General features: G+C 40.5%; 3 protein-coding genes across 6 annotated transcripts in view; 1 reads left to right on the plus strand and 2 right to left on the minus strand.

Annotated features, from left to right (window-relative positions):
* The window catches only part of sytl5 (synaptotagmin-like 5), a 60,664-nt gene extending 60,099 nt beyond the window's left edge, over nt 1-565 (minus strand). For 2 of the 4 annotated variants that reach the window (XM_050049128.1, XM_050049125.1), the window contains exon 1: nt 435-531. The gene's annotated coding sequence lies outside the window, so the exon portion shown is untranslated. Of the gene's footprint in view, nt 1-434 lie in introns of all 4 variants that reach the window. The other 2 variants (XM_050049126.1, XM_050049127.1) reach the window with 2 other exon arrangements.
* Nucleotides 566-2,924: 2,359 nt separating this feature from the next.
* On the plus strand, nt 2,925-7,931 carry LOC126392600 (dynein light chain Tctex-type 3-like). Its single transcript, XM_050048072.1, has 5 exons — nt 2,925-3,044; nt 5,304-5,345; nt 5,430-5,553; nt 5,670-5,747; nt 6,812-7,931. The coding sequence occupies exons 1-5, from the start codon at nt 3,018-3,020 to the stop codon at nt 6,886-6,888; spliced, it is 348 nt and encodes a 115-aa protein (XP_049904029.1). The 5' UTR covers nt 2,925-3,017; the 3' UTR covers nt 6,889-7,931.
* A 130-nt stretch (nt 7,932-8,061) lies between these two features.
* On the minus strand, nt 8,062-25,863 carry xk (X-linked Kx blood group (McLeod syndrome)). Its single transcript, XM_050048067.1, has 3 exons — nt 25,221-25,863; nt 15,521-15,783; nt 8,062-11,098 (listed from the first exon to the last, which is right to left on the minus strand). Exons 1-3 carry the CDS (start codon nt 25,463-25,465, stop codon nt 10,173-10,175), a joined length of 1,434 nt encoding a protein of 477 aa, XP_049904024.1. The 5' UTR covers nt 25,466-25,863; the 3' UTR covers nt 8,062-10,172.
* Nucleotides 25,864-26,939: the final 1,076 nt, after the last annotated feature.

Here is a 26,939-nt window from a genome sequence, read left to right on the forward strand (position 1 = left end):
CCTCCATATCATGACATGATAGGTTTCACATCTCAGTCAGCAGTTTAATGAATAAAACATATTCTCAGCAGATGGATCCAGCTGAGTTGACTGCAGGTTAATGTGCCGTCGAAACCTGCGGAGGCTCCAACAAGACACAAGAAAAGGCGCTTTTTGCTGCATTGCACCTGACGCGCTCAACTTTACCCGGGGAAGTGGGGCTGTCTGGTCCCGCTGATGTGTGACTAATCCTCCGAGGTCGTGGTCGTGATGGTGGACAGACAGACACCCCCTCACACCCCCCAGGAAACACAAGGAAAGGATAGAATAACATATCATGACCAGCTGGGGGACAAGCAGGCAGCGGCTGACTGTGCCATATGCCACAGGAAACGCGGTGGCGGTGTGGTGTCCCGGTGTGTTGCCGGCTGACCTGCAGAGCGGCGGTGTCTTACCTGGTAGCTGCGGACACGGAGGCGGGGAGCCGGCGGGGGGAGCACGGCAGGCTGGGAGAGTCCGTCCCGGGATCAGAGCACCGTACGTGAGAGAGTCGGTGCGTCTCGGCACCGTCTGAAGGCTGAGCTCCACAGCCAGGGTGTTCCCGACAGGAGGGGGCGTGGTGTGTGTGTGTGTGTGTGTGTGTGTGTGTGTGTCTCAGGCATGCACGCAATCCTCACAGAATAAGCTTATTTCTGACAATGCGACAGTTGTTCCAGCAAACTAAGACTCCTGTTGTTTTAATGAAAAACACTTAATGACCTAATTAAAGTGGGTCATATTTTATACACTGCAGCACTGGGCTCTAGATAGGTTGAGGGAAACTCCTTATTGTCACCAGCAGGACATTTTATATTATGGATTTCCCTGCTGAGATCCAGTGGGAGTCTGTATTTCTGAGTTTATGGCCAGAGCTCTGCTGCAGAGTGACAGTTTACTTCATAGCCAGGTGTAGCTGGAAAAAATGAGCTGGTCATTTTGGACAAACAGGGCTGTGAAAAGAGCTGAAGATATGGGGGAAACACGAATAAAAGAAAATAATAATAAAAGGATCTTATTCCATTATCAGAACAGATTCTTTAGACGTTGATAATAATGTGTCTGTCTTTATTGTGACCTGTTTTCTTGCTTTTATTTTGGCACATTTTTGTTTTTATGTATGTTGCTCTCTGTGTTGCAGACTATCAGGCAATGTAGTTTAATGATGTCCTGCACAACACATCTTATCTTATATTCCCTTTTTTTGTAATCATTGCATGCATTATTTAAATATCTGTTAGGGTGACAATGTCCAAAAACTGCTTTTGGCTAACTATGGTACATTTATTACAGTCATTATTCATTAGTCCACTGTTCATGTTAAATAAATAACAGATAAAATCAATAAATATAAATGTCCATCACATTGTGTTATATCATTACATCATGATAGGTGCTGAACCTTTACTCAAAAGAACACGTGCAACATATTATCACAAGTGGAAAACCATTTTACATGTGAAAATTTCACATTTTAACAGCAAGTAGAAACAACTATATACAGTAAAACTTCAATTAAAAGTCGAGTTCCAATTAAACACCCAGTCACAGCCACACATTTTGACAAATAAAGGCTTGTCTCAATTAGAGGCTTGGTCTGGTTGCCAAGCAGTTCATTTTTAAAGAATTTCTATGGATATATAAAACAGGCTGCTGGCTACCCACTGGATTAGATTCTCCTCAGTTCAATAGTTCAGTTCATTTAGAAGACTGCAATTAATTCTGATTTACCAGCATGACGAAAAACAAATGATGACTCCCTCCCCTGAAGCTGTCATAAAGTCAGAATATGTGTCTATTCCAAGATTACGTGGTTAGTTATTCATATTCCTTTAGTCTGGAAGGATCAAAAGAATCAAAGATGTTTTTCATAAGAATGAATCCAAGTTGTGAGTACTGTTTTAACAGGAGAAAGTGGTGTTGGGTCAGTGTGCTGGGTGCTGTTAATTTTTAAGTGCCTTAAAAAGAGTGTCATAACACTCTCTCTGATGCCTTGTCTGTGAGAGCTAGATTGAATGAAGGATTTGTCACTGATATGTTATTCAAATCTTATTGTTTATACGAGTAATATTCATACTGGCTTGAACAAATAATTTCATTGTATTTTCAGATCTTTGCTGAGCAACCGATTCACGTGAAAGCAATTAAAGGCCTGTCCCATTGACTTCAGTGATTTATGCAAATAATAGCCTGGGCTACTAATTAAGTTTTTACAGAACACATATGACATCTTATGTAAAACACATGTCACAGGGTTATGAGATATTCATGGTATGATAACTATCTCAGAAAATAATATCATGCTACTACAGAATTATTATTATCATCAAGTACAATGACCCTTAAAGAAATGAAAACAGGAGGGTTAATAAATGATTCAAATAAATGATTTATTATTATGATTTAAGCTTAAAACCATTTTTATTAATGGAAGTATGTCTAAAAAGTCTCCCTTTTGAAAATAAGTAAAGATTATGTGACCAGCTGCATTGTTTTTCCAGTACTGTAGATACATGGTATGATAACCATACATTTTAATACCATGGTTTACCTTGAAATTGGAATACTGCTGCAACCTTACACAGGGCACACATGTATATAGGCACATATGGATGAGTTCACAAACACATACAGTTTGTTGAAAATTAAATGAAACCGTATTCCACTTAAAGTCATGTGAAATACAGTTTTTCAACATGTGTTTATATGGGTTTCCTGAGTTATAATAACGTCCTTATGAATCAGTCTGAAGCATAGTCTGAACTCAGTCCACAGCTGATAAATAAGGACAGTATTGTTACATGAATAAGTCGCCCTCTAATGTTGATGCTCGCCTGCAGTGTCCAGTTTCAGCCACAGTGAGGCGACATAATAAAACCAGCCACCAGCCTCAGGAGGAGCAGTGACGTCTTGTCTGTGTTCTTTGACTCTGAGCGGCAGGAAGTAAACAGGAACAATAACTGAGCCGGTGATAATACACCTCTGAATCAGCGTCAGTGACGATGGAGGAATATAACTCTGGAGATGAGGTGAAGTTGTTGAATTATATTTAATTTAAATATCGACAGCTCCGCATATTACAGAAAAAAGACGCCTTGGTTCGTTAACATTAGCTGTGCAAGCTAGCTTTAGTAGCTGAAGCTAACGGTTGTTAACATCGGGGTGTGGTCATTATATTAACTATATTATATTTATATTTACAATATTATCAGCCTGTTAAGGTCAGAGCCAGCAAATTACACTTACATCGATAAATAGCAAATTTCTTAGCACATATGTAAAGAAATGGACATAATAATAGTTCTCCCAACGCTACTTAAAAGAAAATGTGCCATTAAATTAAATTATTTCTGATTCTGAATTCATGTGGTATTTTTAATACATAGATATTTTATCCCATTTCTGTCTGTAGTCAGTTGAGCCCGAGAAGTGCCATGGAAAAAAGTGGTTAATTCTTGTTTGACTTATGTTCCCTCAAGATATAACTCGTTCCCTCGAGATAGAAGTTGTTCCCTCGAGATATAAATCATTCCCCCGAAATGTGAGTTATTAGCTTGAGATTTAATTTGTTCCCTCAAGATATAAGTTGTTCTCTGAGATATAAGTCGTTATCTTGACATAAGTTGTTACCGCGAAATATAAGTTGTTCCCTCTAGGTGTAAGTTGTTACCTCAAAATATAAGTTGTTCCCTCTAGGTGTAAGTCGTTCCCTCAAGATACAAGTCGTTCCCCAGAGATGTCATTATCTTGACATATAAGTCGTTTCCCCGAGATAGAAGCTGTTCCCTCAAAATATAAGTTGTTCCCTCTAGGTGTAAGTCGTTCCCTCAAGATACAAGTCGTTCCCCAGAGATGTCATTATCTTGACATATAAGTCGTTTCCCCGAGATATAAGCTGTTCCCTCAAAATATAAGTTGTTCCCTCTAGGTGTAAGTCGTTCCCTCAAGATACAAGTCGTTCCCCAGAGATGTCATTATCTTGACATATAAGTCGTTTCCTCGAGATATAAGCTGTTCCCTCAAGATATAAGCTGTTCTCCCAAGATTTAAGTTGTTACCTTGAGATTTAAGTCGTTTCCCCGAGATATAAGTCGTTCCCCTGAGGTAAAAGTTGTCCCCTCAAGAATATAAATTGTTCTCCCAAGATTTAAGTTGTGTCCTTGAAATAGAAGTCGTTTCCTCGTTTTGGTTCATTCGTGAGATAAGTGTAACATTACAGAGAACCAGCACAACAGACCAGCCTGTCTTCAAGGGTGAAGTTAGTGAAATATTTGATGTCTGCCTTTTTTCGTGGCTGATATCTTCAACAGCTGTGTACCAGAGCTGCATTTTCTCCCAGTTTTTCAATATGTTGGAAAGCTAATTTAGGCAGATATTTAACAATTTTAGTCAACTTGAAATAATCAAAAATGATAAGGAAGTTAAGAACGCAATGAGCTGAATGTCTGTCCAATGCACCTGTGACTAGGCGTACTTAGGGACCGTCCTAAAAGTGCAAAATGACCCATTTCAATATTCAATAACTTTTTTGTTTTTCAACATAGAAATATCAAGCCACCGCAATTTCAGAGACTGACAGCATATTTCAGCACACTCATAGTGTGAATTTGTAAAATAGATAGATAAATAATTAAAATATGTAGCAAATCATGGTTATAAGCAACCTATTTAATTAATTGTGCACATCTCAAGGTTGTGATGTCAGTAGCTTGCTCATTTGTGAATATACTGTCACATCACATGCCATGTCTCTGTGACATCTTTTATAACTTTCACAGCTGTTAGTTTGTTGAAAAAGCCAGTAGCAAATCTCTCAATGTAGTGAGCTTTTGCTTTGATATGTATGCATGATTCAAGGTTGTAATTCAATAGCTTGCTCATTTAAGCACATAGATTAACCAAAACGAGGGAATGAATCAAACAATCTCGAGGCCACGCGTTAGTAAAGTGAGGCCTCACAGAAGCATCTCAAGCAGTCGATTTAGTAAAACGTGGCCTTGATTTATTTATCTTTTTCTCTCCATTTTCTTGTTACCTGTTATTCATTGATTTACTGTTTTGTATTGTCATGCTCTGCATTACGTTTTTATCTATTGAAAAACTATTGAATAATTTAATACACTTATTTAAGTCTGAAATTATTTCAGTTTTTTTAATGTCACCCACTGTGACATGCACACAGTGACTGTTACAGAAAAAAAGAATCAGTCTATAAGTGTGTTTCTAAAACAACAGATGTCCTCACTAACCCTGTTTTTCCTTCTTCTTTAAAAACAAAATGACTGCAGGTTGTCTTCAACGCTGATGAGGTCCATATCTCAGTCAAAGAGGTACCTTTTCACTCCTGGAAACAATAAATATTTTATTGTAAATCCACTGTGTGGTGTGATGACGCCGGTGTGTTTTTTTCTCAGTGTATTGAAGGTGTCATCGGTGGAACAGATTACAACCAGAGTAAAGTGAACCAGTGGACGGCCAGTATAGTGGAGCACTGTCTGACTCACCTGGTGAAACAGGGACGGCCATTCAAATACATAGGTAAAACAACTGCCCTTCATCTTATATACCAACATGAGAGCTCAGGACGTAATGTTGACATGCAGAGGTTTTTATGTGACTGTGAGTAAAACCTCTCCCCGATATTTATTTTGCAGTAAACTGTGCGATCATGCAGAAGAGCGGCGCTGGTCTCCACACAGCCAACTCCTGCTACTGGGACACCGCCACTGATGGTGAGAGATGACTTCTTATTTTTAAATTTGCCAATATGATACCCCAGTTTCAGTACAGATACAGATATGGTGTACCATTGGTGTACCATCTTACCCGATTTTCTGGTCTTAATCTGTGACTTTTTTCTCCTAAAATTACGAGTTTAATTTAATAGATTTATGAGTTTTTTTACTTAAACATGGCACTAATCGTCCTCCATATGCACTATATAAACTGCATTAAAACACAGGCTTATAACATTGTCAGATTTTTTTTTATTTTTTTTTTGATGAATTGATTAGTTCTTTAAATTCCCAGAGCCCAAACTCATGTCTTCAACCTGCCTGTGTTGTCTGATTAAAGGCCCTGACACTCCTAATCCCACTGTCAGCTGTTAGTCAGTATTGAGCCATTGGTGAGCGTCTGTCACCATGGTTTTTGTGGTGTGTCCTACACCGTTAGCGCTTGTCAGTCCTTGTCAGCTGTTTTTTGGATGATGCAGCATGTTGAATTGGCGTTGGAGCCTGCGGAACAGCTCAGAGCACGAGAAGAGAAACGGAAACAAGGATCAAACACATGGCCAAAGTCAAAAACCGAAAGACATTTAACTCACAATGACACAAAACAGAGAAAGGCAGATCATTTTCAGGTTTCAGAGACTTCACTCAGAAAATATGAGAATTTTTTGCATTGCACATCTGTCTGTCCTGGGAGAGGGATCCCTCCTCAGTTGCTCTTTCTGAATATTTTTCTCCCTGTTAAAGTTTTTTTTTCTTGGTTTTTCCTGATCTGTGGTGAGGGTCCAACAACAGAGGGATATTGTGTGCTGTAACGCCCTCTGAGGCACATTGTGATTTGTGATATTGGGCTTTATAAATTGAATTGAATTGAATTGAATAGTATCATATATTGTGGCAGTATAATACTTATTTTTTTAAAAAACAACTTCTGACAATTCAATTTTATTAATGGTTCCAGCTCTAATTGTTGGCTCTGATGAGCTTTATTGAATAACTTGTGGGGAAACATGCTTTATAAATAACATCATACAGAGTAATTTCTCCTGCTTGTTCGTGTCTTTCAGGGAGCTCCACAGTGAGGTGGGAGAATCGCACCATGTACTGTGTGGTCAGTGTGTTTGCTGTTGCCGTGGCGCTGTGAGCCGCTGTCTCTCTCTCCTCACATCTTTATATCTGAAGCTTGAAACGGTGCCGTGACCAAGAAGCCATGACGATCCTCTGATGATACCCCTCTGTATGTACCAGTAGCTTATTTCTCTCCTCAGGCTCGAACAACACGACGTCAGTAAGAGCTTGTGAGGCGACAGCCTGCTGTTAGTGCGAGAAAATGCTGCTTTGTAGGGACCAAGGCCAGAATTCAACCCTGAAGCAGAACATGGTAAAAGAAGTTACATCTCAAACATCACATGCTCTTTGGTCCGCAGATGTTCAGAAGTGAAAACTCATTTTTTTCTCCGTATGCCCCAGGTGTTGTAATCTGTGCATAATGTAAAACTTGATTAGTTTTTTTGCCATGCTAACGGCAAGACTTTGGGGCTGGCAGTGTGTCTGTCCAGACTGAAGCTTCTCAACTATTGGATGGTTTGTCATGAAATTTGTGACACACATTGAAGCCCCTGGCAGTATAGGTTATAGTAAATTTGGTGATCCAGCATTTTGGTTTATGATCAAATACCTGCAGATCTAACATCATTCCCAGCAGCCTCAGCTGTACTTTGTGTTAGCATGCTAACACGCTAAACTAAGATGGTGTACATGGTAGTCATTGTACCTGCTAAACATAAGGATGTTAGCCTTGACATTAGCATTTAGCTCAAAGCACTGCAGTGTCTAAGTACAGCCTCACAGAGCTGCTAGCATGGCTGTTGTCTTTATTTGTCTCCTTCAGTACATTCCCAAATAAAACAGTTGATGTAGTTTGGTATTTAGGAAAAGTCTGACTGTTTTAGTATCTACCTGACTACTTGTATAAAGTGTCTCTAATAGTCGGCATTAATGTTTTAATGACTGGTCTGTATCTGTGCAGATGTGAAAGTGTGTATTTCCAGGATGTTGGAGTTTAATGTTAAGAACTGTTAAGACTAATGCACTTTTTCTACCTTTTCTTCTGTAGAAATCCTTGAATTGTTCTGTAAGACTGAGTTCATGAAGGCTGTTTAATAAATTAATTTATTGGAACATAAATATTGCAGTCTTTGAATGTGTTAATAATCCAGTTTTTGCATCTGAGTGAGATTTGATCTCTACAATCCTAGATGTTATTTGTGTGCCACATTATTGTACTTAATTAAAAGTAAACTAAAAACTGAAAAAATAGGTGTAAAAAAACATTTTAATTAACTGAAATTAAAGAAAATAAACAGAAAAAAAGGAAATTAAGTGAAACAATGTTGTGGACTTTAAAACTACAATAAAAAAAATATTCATATACAGGAAATATCTCGAGGTTTAGTCAATTTGGTCAAATTTGTCAACACATCAAGCACGAGGAGGCGTTGGTGCTTGTTTATTGAGACTGGGATGTCTACATGAATGTGAGTCAGCTGCCTTCAGGTGTTGCGTTGGTATTGTAACACCTTCACTGAACTTCTTAAATCTTGCCCCTGACAAATATCCATCCATCCCTCCATCCATCCATCCATTTTCATCCACTTATCCGGGACGGGTCGCAGGGGCAGACATCCCTCTCCCCAGCAACACTTTCCAGCTCCTCCCGGGGAACTTCAAGGTGTTCCCAGGCCAGATGAGATATATAATCCCTCCAGAGTATTCTGGGTCTGCCCCGGGGCCTCCTACCAGTGGGACATGCCTGGAAGACCTCCAATGGGAGGCACCCGGGAGGCATACTGATCAGATGTCCGAACCACCTCAACTGACCCCTTTCGGCGTGAAGGAGCAGCGGCTCTACTCCGAGCTTACCCTATTTCTAAGGCTGAGCCCAGCCACCCCACGGAGGAAACTCATTTTGGCTGCTTGTATGTGCCACAAATATCCCCATATTAGAAAAAAAAAAATCATACTTAAACTAATAAAAATTAAAAAAACTAAACACTTTTTAACAATAAAAACTAAAAACCAAAAAGGCAAATCCACTCTGGAAACTAAATGAAAAATAAAACGAAATAAAAATACACACTAATTAAAATTACAAAACTGTAATAACAGTGTGATGATAGCAGACTTGACACAAAGGAGACAAATGTTACTGACGTTGCAGTTTGGGTGTTTGTCCACTAGATGTCAGCACAAGACTGTATATGGCAACAGCTTCTCAGCTAAAAACAAAACAGCACTGACAATTTTCACATATAAATATAAATTTATTTTGATTTTTAATTAGGATTTTATCTTCTATTACTCTTATCTTGCTCTGTACGAGAATGTTCGATGTGTACAATAGATTTTCCATATTTTTTTTTTTGGCTTATCTCATTTGTACAAACATTAGGAGCATTCATTTGATACCCGAGGTTTTCATCCCTCTGCAGATACATTGCAAAAAGGAGCAGGTGCAAAACAGACAACACTGACATTCTCTCTCACACACACTGTTACGCATTAAAAGTTGAGAATAAGCAAAAATACTTGTTACAGTTCCAGTTTTTCAGTTAGATATAATTTAGTGTGCACGCGGTGTAAATATCCTAACTAATGAGACACACAGACGCAGAGCTGACAGACGTGACAAGCATGAATTAGAAATTAGCAAATACATCATACAGTGCTCAACAGCTGAACCAAAGCCACTTAAATCCTTTTTTTTTTTTTTGTAAACGTGCAAAAACATTGGAGATGTCCGTGCTTTACAAGTAACGTGTTTGGTGATCAAACGGGCTCTTTTTATTAAACAATGTGTGGAGATTCACATCTCATCGCCAAGCACAAACACATCACAGAAGCAGCGCGTATTTATGATAAAGCTCTTATCAAGGAGTAAAAAAAGCTGATTGCTTGCAGCCATAAAACTAGATGGGGGGGTTCAGAAAAAACCCTGTACAAAACAAACCCCCCTCACCCCTGCAGGAAGTCATCTGAGGCTCCACACATGCACACCTCCATGCCAAACAGATACTAAATACAATCAATTCAAACGCATGGCGCCTTGTGATCAGTAATGCAGCATATTAGTGGACACAGTCTCCAGAACTAAAGACGCAATGGTGATGTCCGTGTTTTTATATTTGTATTAAAGCCTGCAGGATGATGGGCCCAGGATGTTGGCTGATGACTCAGGTGAGCACCACCTCTGCAGCCAGAATACATCTCCAGTTAAGGACACATTTGCTTCACGTAGGAGGAACATAGAGTGGTAGAAAACAGAGTTGAGATGGATATATGAAAGGATTCAAAGTGTAAACTCATGTGGCACTTAAAAGGTCGCAGAGGGTGTGATAACAGTCGCTCCTCTGGATGGCACGTGATGCTTTAAGCGTTGCAGGATACACTGTGGTTAATGTCACCATTGATTCCACCACATATATTACTGCCCATTTCATTAGGAGTTTCACAGATTGTGTCGTTGAGCATGTCGTATGTTGTTTCATTAGGCATGTCCTCTGTGGTGTCGCTGGCTGAGTCGTGGGCCCCGTCATCAGCCGGCTCTTTGCGTGTGGTCGGGCTGGGCGACTTCCCCATCGGCCTGTTCTGTGGTGAAGCAGAGTTGCACATGAGACAGAGCAGGGAGGAGCAGTTCCACAGGTTGTGGGTCATGCTGGAGGAGAAGAGCCTCCGACATGGATGACAGAACTGATAGAAGACCAGCATGAAGAAGATGGCGATGGCGTAGGCGACCAGCAGCTGCAGCACCAGCAGTGGGGCGCAGATGAAGTTGTAGAAGTCAGTTTTGTGGATGTACCAGAGCAGGAGCAGTGAGGCGTTCTCCACAAAGCGCAACATGTAGTACACGGCCATGCGATACCAGTTCTGGGACTTGTTGATGAGGTCTGGGTCGTTTAGTTTCACCTGCACGGCTGACCAGCAGAACATGTTGATGCCGGCGTAGAGGAAGGTGAGCAGGCAGAGCACGATGGTGGTTCCCACCCTGGTCAGAGTTTTTTCTATGTTCTCGGGGAATGGTGAGTGGCTCTGCCAGAACAGGATCCACGGGTAGAGGAAGAAAACCAGGAAGTTAAGCAGGACAACAGGCAGGACCCAGAGCTGCAGCACAGAGCTGAACAGAACCAAAACCACCACACGGGTGGCGATCTCAAAGCTCCTCCACAGGAAGATGCACAGGTAAGCCATGGGCCGGACGTCCACTTCATAGTCGTCGTATTTGATCTTAATGGCCAGGATGTTGCAGCGCAGCGCTCCGTACACGATGGACAGGAGGGAGATCACCATCAGTGTGCCTGACAGTAAAGAAGAGACAGAAATATGAGGACAACATCAAGTCTATCTTCTCAAGTCCAGGTTGATTTTGGCCGACTTTCAATGCATTCATTTTCTCATTCATCATCTCATTTTGTCAGTTTAACAAGGTTTAAAGTGATAGTTTGGATTTTATGAAGTGGGGTTGTATGAGGTACTTATCCATACTTAGTGTATTACCTACAATAAATGGCAGTCAGCACACCCCGAGTTAAAAGAAGCTGCAGGAGTACCACCAAGGAAGCTATGTAATGTACTGCTATGGAAAGGGGGCAGCAGCAAAACAAATTTCAGCCACCTAGAAAAATCAATATCACTTTAAGTGCACGCTATATTTGTATTATCACACTTTATCTTGCTGTCAGACAGCTTCAGTTCAGTGTCTATGCTCTCATCAAAGCCACCAGACTCCATTGGCAAAAACAGTAATTTTAGCTCAGTGAACACAGGAGCCTGATGTTGTTGTGTGACTTTGGTGAATCAGAACTAACCCTTTTAAACGCCAAAAGTCACACAATAACACAAACAAATTAACCAATCAAGGCAGCTGTAGACAAGAAACTCCTGTGTTTAGCAATGTTAAATTACTGTTTTCTCAATGGAGTCTGGTTTTGAAGAGAGTAGTGTAACGGTTTTTGTTCCACGCCAGAAATCGCTGTCTGACAGTAAGATAAAGCCGCGACAATGTCCTAAACATAGTGTACACTAAAACTGATGTTGAGTTTTTTTAAGTGGGTAAGATTTGTGTTATTGCTGCCCCTGTCCACAGCAGTACATTAGCTTCTGTGTCAGCCTGCTTCTCCAAACCAGGGGCCTTCTGACTGCCGCTCAGCTGACTCTTGGCATCATCCTAAATTAACCCAACCAGATTTTGCCACGATCTCCCTAAGCCAATCATATCGCCAATCATCACTGCCACCTTTACCAAAAGGTTGGCTGGCCACATTTGGCTGTAAGGGGGGAACAGCATTGGCATTTGCTCATTTATAAAGCTTTGATGCTTCCACCCTATATTTCATCCCTTTCAACTCCGACCTCACATAATCTTGGCACTCGTTCACAGAACACATTGTTGCTTTACGTTCCCTTCATCAGAACTGAACTAGGAGGAATGTCATTCTCTTACTATGGATAAATACCTCATTCAATCCCACTTCAAAACATCTATCTATTTTTATAAAGTAGCTAGTAACCAGAAATACATTAAACACCAAACACAGCAGAAAAACATAAGAAACAACTATCTTCATAGTCGATAAATGAACACCCGTAACTCACTTAAAATATCAATAAAAAACATCTTTATAGTCCAAAGCCATACATGAGATACTGTGTGAAAGCCCCACATTAGGCTGCAGTATCAGCTGGTTTCCTCAGCTCGTCTCTACATGAGGTATAAATACAGTGACTATAAATAAAACATGCTCAGTTTATTCACTGGTGAACAGACAGACTCCAGAAGGTTATATCAACGTTCAGGTGCTCGGATGAGCATTCAGACAGTTTTAATTTGCTGTAATTTTTCCTGCTGATTCATATTAGCTGTGAAAAGACTTCTCCTAACATGCTTCTAGTGTGCGTGATGGGGGACAAAATCTAATATAAACGAATTCCAGAGATTATCTGACGCTAATATGAGGCTTCAGTCTGAGTTAATCAAATCAATCCATCTGTCTGGTTTGAAATTACCTTCTTGTGTTTCCTTGTGTTGAGCTGCAGTGGAGGGATCGTGACAAGACGATGAAAGACTGAAACTGTGGATGAGACTTGATTCGACTGACTCAGACTGATTTATATTCGCTGCAGATAAACTTTGGCCTTTTTGTCCAGAACGAGAGTGTGGATTTTGTCCTCCATCATGCATACTGGAAACACGTCATGAAGGGATCTTTTAAAGGGACAGTTCACCTCAAAGTCAAAAACACATATTTTCCTCTTACCCGTAGAGTTATTGATCAGTCTACATTGTTTGGTGTGAGGTGTAGAGTGTTGGAGATGAGATCTAGAGATGTCTGCCTCCTCTCCAGTATAATGGAACTAACCATTGACAACTCCAAAGTCCGTCCATCCCCTCAGGTTAAGCGTCTAGGTGTCACCCTGGACAGTACACTGTCCTTTGAGGCCCACATCAATAATGTTACTCTGTCTACATATGTTCATCTATGAAATATTGATCGTCCTCGCCCGTCACGTTCACCTCAGAGTGCTGCTATTCTCGTTCATTCTTCAGTTACATCCCGTATTGATTATTACAACTCTGTCCTTTATGGTCTCCCTCTCAAGTGTCTTCATAAACTTCAGTTGGTCCAGAATTTAACCGCCCATATCTTTACCAGAACCCCCTCCACTGATCATATCACTCCTGTTCTTCAACAACTTCACTGACTTCCTGTTAAATATTGCATCGACTTCAAGATTCTGCTTCACACTCCTCTCACTCTCTTTAATCAAGCCCCTTCCCACCTGTCTGAACTCCTTCATATCTACACACCCTCCTGTGCTCTTAGATCCTCTTCTGTAATCCAACTCACATCATCATCTGCCCACCTGACTACCATGAGAGCCTTCAGCCGTTCTGCCTCCACCCCTGGAGCTTGTTCCCCCACAACATTTGCAGTATTGACTCCCTCTCCACTTTCAAATCCCGTCTGAAAACACACCTTTTCAAGCTGGTATATTTGGTGACACGCATATTGAGACTTGCACTGAATTTATACCTCATATTTATGACTACAATTTTTGTCTGGTCATTTTATTAACTTTGATTGTATATTGCAGAATTGTTTGATTTTATGATCTATGGACACATTACTGCTTGTGTCTTTTTTCCACTGTGTCTTGTAATGTGTCCTTGAGTGCTTTGAAAGGCGCCTATAAATAAAATGCATTAGACAGGACTCATCAGCAATCACTCCCTCCAGGATTTCGCAGGCTGTTTTTTGGGATGTTGCTGCCTGAAATGCCTGATTTCACAGCAGCTTTTCTAAAAAACTAAAAAAGATGTTGCAATATTTATAGTTTTTTTATGCGATGAAATTGCGGGGTGAAGTGAAAATTGCAAAAATAGCTGTAGTACTGTTTTGGATTCGGAGCGTATCATTATGAGCATTCAGTGTTTCCCACAGAATTAGAATCTATGTGTCATAGTAGGGGGATTGCCACAGATCAGCTGTTAAAGCTGTTTAACACATTGCTTAAGGACTGTCCCCATCAGAAGCTCTCCTCCTGCTTTCTCGCACAACATGATCTCATCACTACTTGTCATATTTGTAATGAATATTTGTGAATCATGACCTGGTTACTCGAGATAATCCAAAGACCATGTTGTGTGCAGTTTCATGTAGGAACTATTTCTTTCTACTGAACTACAACCACCAACTGCATCACCATGCAGAAGGAAGCGTGCATCAACTGCTAGCTCACCTAGCACCACTGAGCTTGCTAACGTTACAACCCAGCCAAGGAGGACGCCATTAAGTTTACATTTCATGCTATCACGAGCACAAGCCTCTCGTCTATGACGAGCAGGCTTCCTTCTGTGCAGTGATGCGTTTGGTGGGTGTAGTTCGGTAGAAAGAAAATAGTTCCTACATGAAACTGCTCACAAGAAGGTCTGTGGATTATCTTGAGTAACCGGGTCATGATTTCTGAAAAGAGACATTGCTGTTGAGGTTTTCAAACATATTTTTTAGCACTTTGAGCACCACAAGCTGAGTGCCATCTAGTTCCATTATATTCAAGAGGAGGCAGACATCTCTACGGCTGATATCTCCAACACTCAGCAACTCACACCAAAACAATCTATACTGATAAATAGCACTACAGGTAAGAGGACAAATATGTATTTTTAATTAGGAGGTGAACTGTCCCTTTAATTGCCATTATGAACAGGAGGGAATGATAAAAGCAAGCAAAATCAGTTTCAGTATATTTATGGGTGTTTGTGAATCTCTCATTTAAAGGCCCTAAGCCTCCATTCACCAAATTCAGGCTGTTAAATCGTCGAGCGTGAAATAGAAGTGTCAGACCGCCAGGAGCAGAGGATGTAAGATTTATGTATTTATAACGTCTTTTATTTTGTCCTAACTCCAAGACCAGATGTCCTCGTTTGACTTGGTGTGAACCTTTACTAAATCTGTCTCAGGAACAGAAATGCTGGCTCCCACAAAGAGTTGGACAGCCAGATCTCCAGATCACCATTTTCCATCCTCGATATCAGAGAGGCGGTTATATAACACCACTTTGACTCATGAAAACACCATCCTCTTATTTCCAATACGGCACTTAGCTTGATCAGCCCACGTTACGGTGGAGCTGTGGACTGGTGACGGGGGATTTAAGGTACACGTGACCATAAAATCAGAGTACATGTACCCCCTCCTCCTCCTCCTCCTCATCCTCACCTCTTCCGATGGACACCCCTTGCTGCAGGACGCAGATGTAAAGCTGCAGGGTGAGCTGGGGGGCAGATCCCAGGAAGGCCTGAATGACAGAGGTGCGGGCGAAGGCTGCTCGGTGAGTAAACAGTTTCCCCTCCGCCTGCCCCACCTGCCGCTCCACCTCCTCAGACTGACCCCCGCGAGGCATCTGCTTCTTCCTGGTGATGCTGACATACGGCTCCTCCACTCGGCCCACACTGCCATAGATACAGAACGCCTCCAGACACCTGCAGGAACACGAAACAGCAGGGGAACGTTAGAGCTGAAGAGAACTTTTCTATTATTAATTAATTATTTATTTTCCAGATTATTCGTTTTTCAGTTCATCTGTTAGCTGATACCTCCAACTCTCGGCAACTCACACCAAAACAGGCTAGATCAGGGGTCTTCAACGTTTTGCAGGCCAAGGACCCCTTAGTTTGAAGAGAGATGGAGCAGGGACCCCCTACTACACATACTGAGCTGCACTTGAGATAATTTCCAGATAAGTTTTGAGTCGTTTTAATGTGCACTTGCCTGTAGCTGGTAAGCCTGCAGCAGTTGTAGCATTGCTAGTTGCATTAGCCTCTCTACACTTTCACCAGTTGTTTCTGAGGCGTCTCTTGCTCGTACAGTTACAAAATGATCTACTGTGGCTCACAAGAATGTCCATACACTTGGATTAATACCACAGCTAACTGACCAATATATTTCAGTAGTATGTAACGGTTAGCTAACTAGTTCACCTCGTTGTTACGGATAAGTGTCGTACAGAGATTTAGTGTTAGCTAGCTCATAATTGCACTTGGATTCATGGGTAGCAGTTAGCCTTTAATTAATGTTGTGTATTGTAAAAAAAAATGTGAATAGGTATTTTTATCTTTGTTATAACATGACAGATTTGTGTTAAATTTAGCCAGGACCTTTTTTTCCATTTGCAGTATTACATTTGGCTGTATGGCTCTGTTCTGGGGCCCCTGCCTTTCCTAGGCCTATGCAGAAAGCCTCTTCCATGTGCCTACGTGTAAAGCCTGAGGTGGAGAGAGCAAACCTCTCAGCCCATACATACACCTACGTAGAGCAGCAGCAAACAGAACAGAGCCAACATCAATGACAAACATTGATAAGTCAGACACAACAAGAAAAGGAGGAGCTGGGGTGGAAGACTCCCAAGGGGTCACGAACCCCCTGTTGAAGACAAATATGTATTTTTGATTTTGGGGTGAACTGTCCCTTTAACAGTATGATTTGAACGAAATTGATGATATACTATATAACAGACATAACCCACTGTGTGGGTGGTTAAACAACTCTGCTCTGTACCAACGTGTGGCTCAAACCAACCCTTGTTCTTTTGTTTTTTGACCTTTAAACACCAATAAAAAGAAAGTTAAAATTAAACTTCTACATCACCTATTTAGGAAGTAAACTGCATTTTTCTCAGTGTTTCAACACAGCGTGATGCATGTTATGTTGCTGAACGTACTCTGATAAGCAGATACATTTTTTAAGTTTATCACCAACTGATCCCACTCTGATAATTTTCAGCATGTCTCAGACACCGACCACACTGAGCGTGTCTCAAGGACAGATGAGTGATTACAGCCCGATAACTGCAATGAAAACTCTTTGACTTTAGCTCTCGAAAACATCTGAAATACCTACAGCGCAGCTTAAATCAAATGATTCAGTCAGTCAGGTTTGCTCTGAAAGATAAATATATGCTTATGAAAATTTAGTTCCCTTTAAGGGCTTCTCCTAAAGACGTCCATACAAACTGTACAAATGACAGTCCTATAGCGAACAGACTGCTGTGGTTTACTGAGCTCAATCAATTCATTGTTCTTTGTTTTATGTATTTTTACTGTATTTATTGCATTTTTCAGGGAATCTGTACAAAAGGAACACAGCACAAGGGTAAACTAATAAAAAGAACAAGTAGGTGAGGGAAAGTAAGGCATAAATAACTAAAAACCAATCAATGGTAAGATCAATAATAATTGTAAAATAGATAAATAAGAGAAAATAAATTAAATGATAATTAAATAAATAACTAGATAAGTGCACATAAACTAAATCAAGAGGGTGAGGGTGGGGTCAACTTCAGGGTACAGTCTGGCAGGTCTGCTTCTGCAGAGATGTGAACAGTGGAACACTTTGAATCGGAGTATACCATGCCTCACACAAACTGATGACTTATGTATTCTCTTGCCAGGTTTTATCAGGTAACCTTGTTCCCAGTTCTTCTTCCCAAGCACCCTTCAGATGGTTAAGAGAGGGGCTAGAGATATTTTGAATTATATTATACAATCTTGAAATAATGCCCCCCTGGTAGGTCTTATCTTTGTTTTAATTGTTTTGGTGTTTGTTTTCCATTCTTGCATATGAATCGTGTGTTGTTGAGTTCTTTTGTATTCTCTCTACTGTCTTTACAGAAAATTGAAGCTATATATGGCTGGAATTTATGGCTATTTTCATTTTAATTGAAAAATGTTTTAGTCTGTACAATGTCAGAAAATAGTAAAAAAAAACCATCACAATTTAATGGAGTCCATAATAAGTAAATTAAGTTTACAATGACATTAAAAAACAGCAAATACTGTCATTTGAGAGGCTGTAACCAGAGGGGGAAAAGCATTTTTGCTTGATAAACAAATTAAACTGTATCAAATGAGAAGCAAAACTGTTGCAGATTAATTTAATGTCAATCCACCAGTTGTTTCAGCTTCCAGCCCCTTTCAGCTGTACACATTTTAAACACTAACTACCAGGGCTTGAGTAAAAGGTTAAAGCCTGATTGATTGTTTCGGCACTAACTCAGTTAGGCCAGAGGGGATATTTAACATTTAATATTCATCATCAATACCTATTGTACACCAGCATTTAGCGCTGTTATATTGAGTGTCTAAAGAGATGTCAGTCACAGTCAGATGAGCGTGGGTCGAGGTGAGGTCGAGGCAGCGCCGTGCCAATAAAACAGCAAGGCAGGAGGATTTAAGCCACAGGGGTGCTGAGGGACAGACTGTTTATCAGCTGGAGTGGCATGCACAGTGAACACATCACTGACTTGATTAAAAGATATAAATAAATAAAAGTGTAAAAGATTGAGTCTGTCAGCAGCTTTTCGGATGTTAACCTATTTGTGGCTGCAGCTGAAATTTTGATTTTCCTCTGGTGGAAATGTTTGGTGCAAAATCGGTCAAAGCATTTAGCTAAAGATTGATTTTTCCCTACTATATTTTGTCTCTTTGCACACTGTTGACAAAATGGTGATTTTTCATGTGATTTCAAGTTGTACTGTTAAACACTTTTAGCAGACCTCAGGACTTTAGACCATCAGATCAAATGGTGTGCCATTTTTCCTTATCAAAGTAAATATGTACTTTGAGCACAATTAAACAAAATACCAAAATCTCATTAAAGGATGAAGAGCTTAGGATCAGTCACACACTCTGTCTCTGCTGACTTCAGCTTGATGTTAAATTGATGTGTTTGTGCATCTTTAAATGGCGAAGTAAGCAGAAGTTACAGACAACAAACCAATAATCGTAACTTACAGCCGCTATAATCAATATTGATTCTCGTGTGAAGGTGACCCTTGTAGTGGATTATCACCTGATTCTGCAGTTCCACTTATCTTCACAAAGCTTTACAGCAGGGGTGTCAAACTCTTTTTAGTTCATGGGCCACATACAGCCCAATTTGACTGGTCCAAAACCATTGCATTGCATGTAAAGAAGTACATTCTGAAAACATTCATCCATTTACAAAACAAATGATGAACAGCCTATGATATTCTACGAAAAACTGTGTGCAAATTCAACAGTGTGTCTCAGTGTTTCCACATTCAGTCAGTCTACTACTCACTTTCATAACGTGACTTTTTTTTTCATAATTTTCCACTTAAGTGGTAGCTATTAAGGAAGCTGCTGCTTTGAATCAATGCTGTAGCTACAGCATAGACTCTGGGTCGAAATGGTGCCTGCTAGGCTAATTTATACAATGTAAAATGCCATAGGCTTGTGCTAATAACATTAGCATGTTGTACTTGTGGGGAAAATGTGTTCGGACAGTTTTGTCCACCCATACTGTTTGGCATTGTTTCACAATGTTCAGTATCTTTAAATATGACCACATTAAGTATTTTTTGTTATTTCAGAGAGCTGTATTCTGGTCAGGGTGGAAAAGCCTCTGAGGCTGCATTTTACATGAAGTATCTGCTCACTGTTTAAATTGCTCTTGACACCTCTCAGCTTTCACATGTGCATCATTTGGTGTGCAAAGTCATCTAGAGGGCCGGATTGGACCCTTTAACACCCCTGCCTTTACAGTGTCTTTCAGCCTCTGGTTTCTGGCCCAAAACTTTACTGTTTCAGTTCACTCTCACCGCTCTCTCAGTGTTGTTTTCAGCTGCAGCAGACAGATCTATAAACCTTGTGTACACGACCTGCTCAACACCAAAGAGCAGACACACACAGTTAGCAACCAGCTGGTGAGCATGAGATTTGTCTCAGGAGTTGGTAGAGACCAAAAACAGAGCTAAATTCATCAGGCGAACAGAGACATGCCTCTAAATAAATGCTTAACTGCTTGATGTGTAAATAGTCTAGCCTCACACTTCACTATTTACACAGAGTGTTATTCACTGTACACTTGTTTTGCTGAATATTTATTTGTTGTTATATTATTTTTTTATTTTACTTTTATTCCTTATTTCATTCATACTTTTTAAATCTGCTGTTATTTTCTCTATGTTTGTCTGTAAGGTGACCTTGAGTGTCTTGAAAGGCACCTAAAAATAAAATGTATTATTATCTATTATTAACTCAAAAGGTGATGATATGCCGCTGTTCTTGCTTATGCAAAAATAAAATCCAAATCCATCAAAAAATCCAAACTATCCCTTTAACTGCTGGAGACAAGATGTCTCCAATGTCACTGAAAAGTCGATTATTAATGTCTATGACCTGAAGGTTTAAGTTTTCACATCTCACTCCAGCTGCATTCTGAACCATGATTGGCTTTCAGTTGTGATGTCACAAAATCAGCACATGGATGTCGTCTTTAGCTCAGATTTAAGGTGAGCTCTGAGAAACTTCCACTTCCAGCAAATGTCAAACTCTGCACACACATCATTTTTATTACCTTCAACGAGGAGGAAAAACAAGCAAATGACATTGAGAGGAGGGCGACTTTAAGCGTTTAAAAACTGCGGGAAAAGCTGTGGACCTTGAGTGAGGATTACTTTGTCAAAGGCCAACAAGTTATTTGCACACTTAACAGACAGCTCTCCACCTCTTGAGAGAAGCAATGATCACACACTTCCAACATACACTGAGGAGGAATTAGAATAAAGCTGCTAATTACATACGAGGCTGGAATTAAGAAAATAAAACAAGCAGACGAGTGTTTTGAACCATAAGTGTCACTGCTGCTATAACACAATATGATAAGGACTATGTTTATAATAAGTGGCGTTTCAGAGAACAGGAAGCGGTGCCGTGATGTCAGTGGCAGAGACAGATATTTCCCTCTCTGGTTGTGTTCTCAGAGATAAGGAGCCGGCAGCGACGTCTGCTATTCTTAGATTTGCTCTTCACTGAGGAAAGATGTAGAAGTCTGAACAGTAATCATCCAAACACACTCGAGGGGAAACGGCCGGGCAGAGTCACTTCCACAGAGGCCACTGCAGGGGAGTCAACAGGCGGAGAGACGTCGGTTTAACTGGTCCACCATAGAAAAACACTAAAGTATAGACGTCACTGGGTCACCATAAATATAACTGTCTCCATCAGTTGCTAAGCTTATATTCAGTAGCTGAAGGCTTACTGAACACTGACAAGCCGAAGTACAACTAACTGTTTTCTTGATTAATCCATTTTTTAATCTATAAAACGTCTCCAAACGTCTCTCTCTACACCCAGGTCCCTCAGGTCAGCTGACCTGGGGTTTCTGGCTGTCCCACGCTCCAGAGTTAAGCTCAGGGGTGATCGTGCCTTTGCTGTGTCTGCTCCCAAAGTGTGGAACAGCATCCACCTCCCAATGATCAATAGCATATGAGAATAAATAGCATATACAAACCCTCTTGTCCTCCCTCTTATTGTGTACCACTGTAAAAACATTTACTCATGTTTATTTCACAACTTGTTTGTGTTGTTTTCTTTCATCACTCCCCCACCCTTTTTGGTTACTATTTACGTTCTGTTTGCACTGCGACTATTTTCTCATGCCTCCCTCTTTTTATTAGAGAAAAGTTTACTTCATTTAATGTGTATCATTTTAAAAAGGGTTGCTCTGTATAGTTTATGTATTGTTTTGTTCTGTGTTTTGTAATGTATTGAAACATTATATTAAAACTATAAATCTTTAAAAAATAGACTGATAAGTAGCACTACAGGCAAGAGGAAAAATAGGTATTTTTGATTATGGGGTGAACTTCCTCTTTAAAAAGCAACTAGAAATCAAGATTTAACAGATGTATTACTAGCACCAGTATCCCACAAGTCTCTGCTCAGTAGATTAAAAGGGCAAACCGGAAATGGGATTTCTTTTTGAGACCTTTTTGGACCTGCTGTTTAAAAAAGTGCCTGTTGATTTTTATAATCAATTTAATTTAAATTAAATGTATTAATTATATTTTATTAACTTAACTTAACTTTATTTTATTCTTATGAAGGACAAAATGTGTCCGCACACTGAACTAAGATATTTTTGGATAAATTCTGTGGGATCACTGTGACAGTTTAATGGGATATTTTTAGGATATGATAATGTATTTTGTCTTGCCTTATTTTCTGCTGAATAGATGAATCAGTCATCAAATATAAAGTCTTATCAGGAAATGTACCTGTAATGACATCAGCATGATGTAACCACTTTATATATACACCTCGCTCTTTGTCACGTTGTCCACTGATGCTGTCATCAGTCAAATAAAGTTCTTGGGAGCTAAAATGTACTTTTTATTTTCTACTCTGTGTTTAATAATGTTTACTCATGTAACCATAAAGTTACAGGCCACAATGCAGATGTGGGAGTAAGTCACACATGTGCAAGTCACAAGCAGTTCTCAAGTCTTTACCTTCAAGTCTCAAGCAAGTCCCAAGTAACTGTGGTGAGAATCAAACAAATCACAAGTCGGGTCTTATGAATTTCTGATTATCTACAGTTTCCACATTTAAATCAGTTTAACAGACAGTGGTCATAAAAGTTGAGTGTTATTTTCAACAGTAACAAAAACTGTTGCAGCCTGCTTACACCTTATAAATCATACTTCTATTAGACATGTTGTGGCACTCAGTAAAAAGCCTCCTAGATGAACAGCAGACGAGAGAGGGGCTCTGAAATGATAGTACAGCCGTATAGCTCTAAAGTACAACACAAACAAAATGGATGTCGTGGAGGTTGTGTCACTGAGTTTTGAGCAGACCAGAAATTTTATTATATTTGCATTAACCGCCTGAATGATAACTGCCTCATGCGTTGGCTTCTGCTGGTCTGCAGTGTTTGAGTAGGTTGCCAGGTTTGGGTGAACTGTACTAGCAATCATCCGATCATGTTTCACAAACAAATCAACCACTCAATATGTAGACATGTCAAGGCATGGACACCAGGTCAAAGTCAAGTTGAGTCTTTTATCATTGTCATGAAAGTCTCAGGTCATGTGACTAGATGTACTGGCCTTTTCTTTAAAGATTATTTTTCAGGGTTTTTGGCCTTTATTTGCTAAGACAATGTTAGTGTGAAAGGGAGAGACAGAGGGGATGAACTGTAGCAAAGGGCCACAGGTCGAAATTGAGCCTGCGGCTGCTGCGGAAAGGACATGGCTTTTGTACATGGAGTGCCTGCTCTATCACGTGAGCTACTTGGCACCCTACCAACCTTTTCTTTAAAAAAACAATAAAACGAAAAATTGTTGCATATTGAATTTCTGTCAAACAGGTCTCCATTAGAGCTGCAACTAACAGTTATTTTACTTTATTAGTCCAAGATGATGTCTTCAAATCTCTCTTTTCCTTTTGTCTAATGCTGATGGATGGATTACTGAACAAGCCGACCAGGCACAGGCCCAGGGGCCAACAGTTTCAGAGCCCCCCCTGAACTTCACCTGCAAAACGTCAGTCAAATGAACACATACTGACCAGGAAGAGACTCAAAATTACCACAAAGAGACACAAAGGAACTACAACACAGGCTAAACTAACACAAAGAGACACCACAGCCCTGTTTCCATCGAGTAGTACGGCACAGTTTAGTTCGGTACACTTTTTTTTTCTGTTTCCACTGTGAAAAGTTGTTGGGGTACCTAGCACACAGATCTGGTACTAAAAGGTGGAGCTGTGAACACTGCAGTCTGTTGATTGGTCAATAGAGGACGGTCACTCTGCTCAGGGCTGAGTTGTGGCTGGTTTTGAGGCTCATGTAACCACTGTTCATACCGTGGAGAGTTTTATTAGTAACTGTAACTATAAAATGAAAGGATGTTTTGCTGCCTCTCACAGCAGCTGGAGTCTGAGAAAGAATGACTTAATTCACTGGGCCGACTGTCTGCGACTTTTAAGGTGGAACATTAACTTGTAATGTTACTCAATGCATGAGCTGACGACGTGAATCCATCAGTACACCTTTACTTTCACTGTGACAACTTTGACCATTACTTTAGTTTTTATATGACATTCACTTTTAGTAACAAGTGGATCTTTGAGTGTTTAAAAATATATATCAATTTTGACTGGATTATGTGAACTGCATATATTCAAATCCTCACTCGAAGAACAACAACAACCATACTGAAAGTGTTTGGTGGAAATGGGGCTTGAAATACCACAAAGCCTGTGTGTCTTGCTCCTATGTAGAAGAGGTGGTGGGGCCTTTTGTATATCTGTGCCCAGGGCCACATTGTCTCATAATGCACCCATGCCTAAAGCTTAAAAACTCAAAGAGATTCACTTTACTGTAACATCATTTCAGCTCCAGCTTCTCTATGACAGGAGATAAATGGGTTTTGATACCACAGTCATTCCTCCTGCTGTGTGTCTGTTTGATAACATGATCATGCTGCATGTCTGACAGCAGAGTGGTTTTCTACATGCAGGATTAGGCTCCTATAGCTGAGGCAGATGGTCCCTGCAGGTCAGGCCGGGCTGAGGCTTACACAGAGAAACACCAGGCCTATTATACTTTAAAACACAGATGTTTAAAGTCTCCTCCGTCAGTGTGTAACAGCTACGTGATGTCAGGTTTCCCCTTCAGAAGGTGCAGTCATGCATTAATAAATCAGACACAGCTGAATTTGATCGACCTGTGAGGAGGAGGGGGGTCTTATAAAGTACACAGACAGCGGTGGCGTCCAGCTGTGTGCCTATATGGAACATATCGATGAGCATATTGATTGGGTTTTAATTTCCGAACTCATAGCACACATAGATTCATTGCAGCGGCATGTATGCAGTCAGCCGGAGACAAAAGGCCGGAGGAAATGAAAACAACATCATGTGCGCAATGCATTCATCAAACCATAAGCAGCTTATGTGAAAACAGGCCGGACATGTTTTTAACACAAAAAAATCACGCGTGGACACAACACCTGTGGGTAATAATAGCTTGCGTGACACGGTGATTAGGAGGACAATGGCATCCAGGGCTGCTTTAGGATTCAATGAGGGATAAACAAGCCAGCACTGACCTGACGATGGGTCCGAGCTGCAGGATGTGCAGCAGCAGGATGAGCGGTCTGTCTCTGCTCAGGTCCCGGTGGATGAAGGTGAGGGTCAGCTGCACGAGCACGGACGGTACGAGCGTGAAGAGGAGCGTGAGCCCTTGCCAGATTTGGTCTCCAGCTGAGCGGTACGTGGAGCTGAGGTAGAGCGCTGCCGTGGTCTCGGCCGTGAACAGAGACACCGACACAAATATGGAACTGGGGAGTCGCATCCTCACTCACTCCGCCATTTGGGGAATGCGGCTTCTCTCGGGGTCAGCGCATCCATACCACCGGTTAGCACCGGGCAATCGGTCGGTCGGTCACCCGCCGGAGGGGGCGGCGTCGTCTCTGGCTCCCGCCGCCGCCGCCGCAGCTCATCTGCGATTTTGAGGCAGGCAGGATGTTTTCACAGCCCGGTGTTGTCCCGGGGAGAGACTGCGGGGGGCGCACGAGGCGTTGCGCTGTCCAGAGAGCACGGTGCGCTCGCGAGAGGCGGCTGTCAGAGAGAGGAGGAGAGACACCCTGCAGTCATGGAGTTATTTCTGTTCAGACACTGGAGCATTATTTCACTCATCAAACAAACCATATAATGAAGTTAGTCATTAGTCAAATGTTTTATTGAGGTATTAGGGAATAAATGAGAGCAGCTTGTTACTACGCTGTAACTTCAATTCTTGTATTTTAGCTTGTTTTTATTTTCTGTTCTTCAGCTCTTTCATGGCGTTTTGTATTTATGTCATTTTATAATGTTTATTTTGCACTTTGTCTCGGTGCAGAGCACTGTGAATTGCTTTGCTACTGGAATGTCCAGTATAGATAAACTTGCTTTACATCCATAAAACAGATAACAACACATAACTAGGGGAAATACAATAGAAGGCAAAAAGAAATAAGGGGGAGGGAGAGCACGTAACATTGAAAATAAGGACCAGAAATTTCAGGGTTTTGCTGATTTACTGATTCTGTGTGCTGAATGCTTTGGTGAATTTTATCTTAAGTAATTTTATTATTATTATTATTTAAATTATTTTAATAATTTATAATTATTTTTTATTTAATTATTCACAATTGAATCCCCAAATAATTTGTCTCAGGGATTATTTAAAGATATTCAATTAAGATAATATGCCCTTTGACCTTTTTTCTATGTTTATAATTTGTCTTATATTATTTCATAAGGTTAGGTTTTTTGTTTTGTTTTTTGTTTTTAAATATATCTACTTTGTTATATTCTTGGACTGCTTTGTTATTTGCTCTGTATGTTGCATGATCTTGTGCAACTTTTAAGGGACAGTTCAGTTTAAAATCAAAAATACATATTTTTCCTCTCACCTGTAGTGCTATTTATCAATCTAGATTGTTTTGGTGTGAGTTGCTGAGTGTTGGAGATATCAGCCATAGAGATGTCTGCCTTCTCTTAAATATAATAGACTGCCAGTGCCAAAAAATACATTTGAAAAACTCAACAGCAATGTCTCTTTCCAGAAATCATGAGCAGGCTCCTCAAGAGAATCCACAGGCCTTGTTGTGAGCAGTTTTATGTAGGAACTATTTTATTCTTCTGAACTACACCCACCAGCTGTCACTGTACAGAACGCAGTGTGCATTTACTCATGGACAAGATGCTCTTGACAGTGCAAGAGGTAAACATTAATGGCAACCTAACTAGATGAGCTGTAACACTGGCTAACTGGTGCTAGGTGA

Source organism: Epinephelus moara, chromosome 7 (genome assembly GCF_006386435.1).
Source record: "Epinephelus moara isolate mb chromosome 7, YSFRI_EMoa_1.0, whole genome shotgun sequence".
NCBI lineage: Eukaryota > Metazoa > Chordata > Actinopteri > Perciformes > Serranidae > Epinephelus > Epinephelus moara.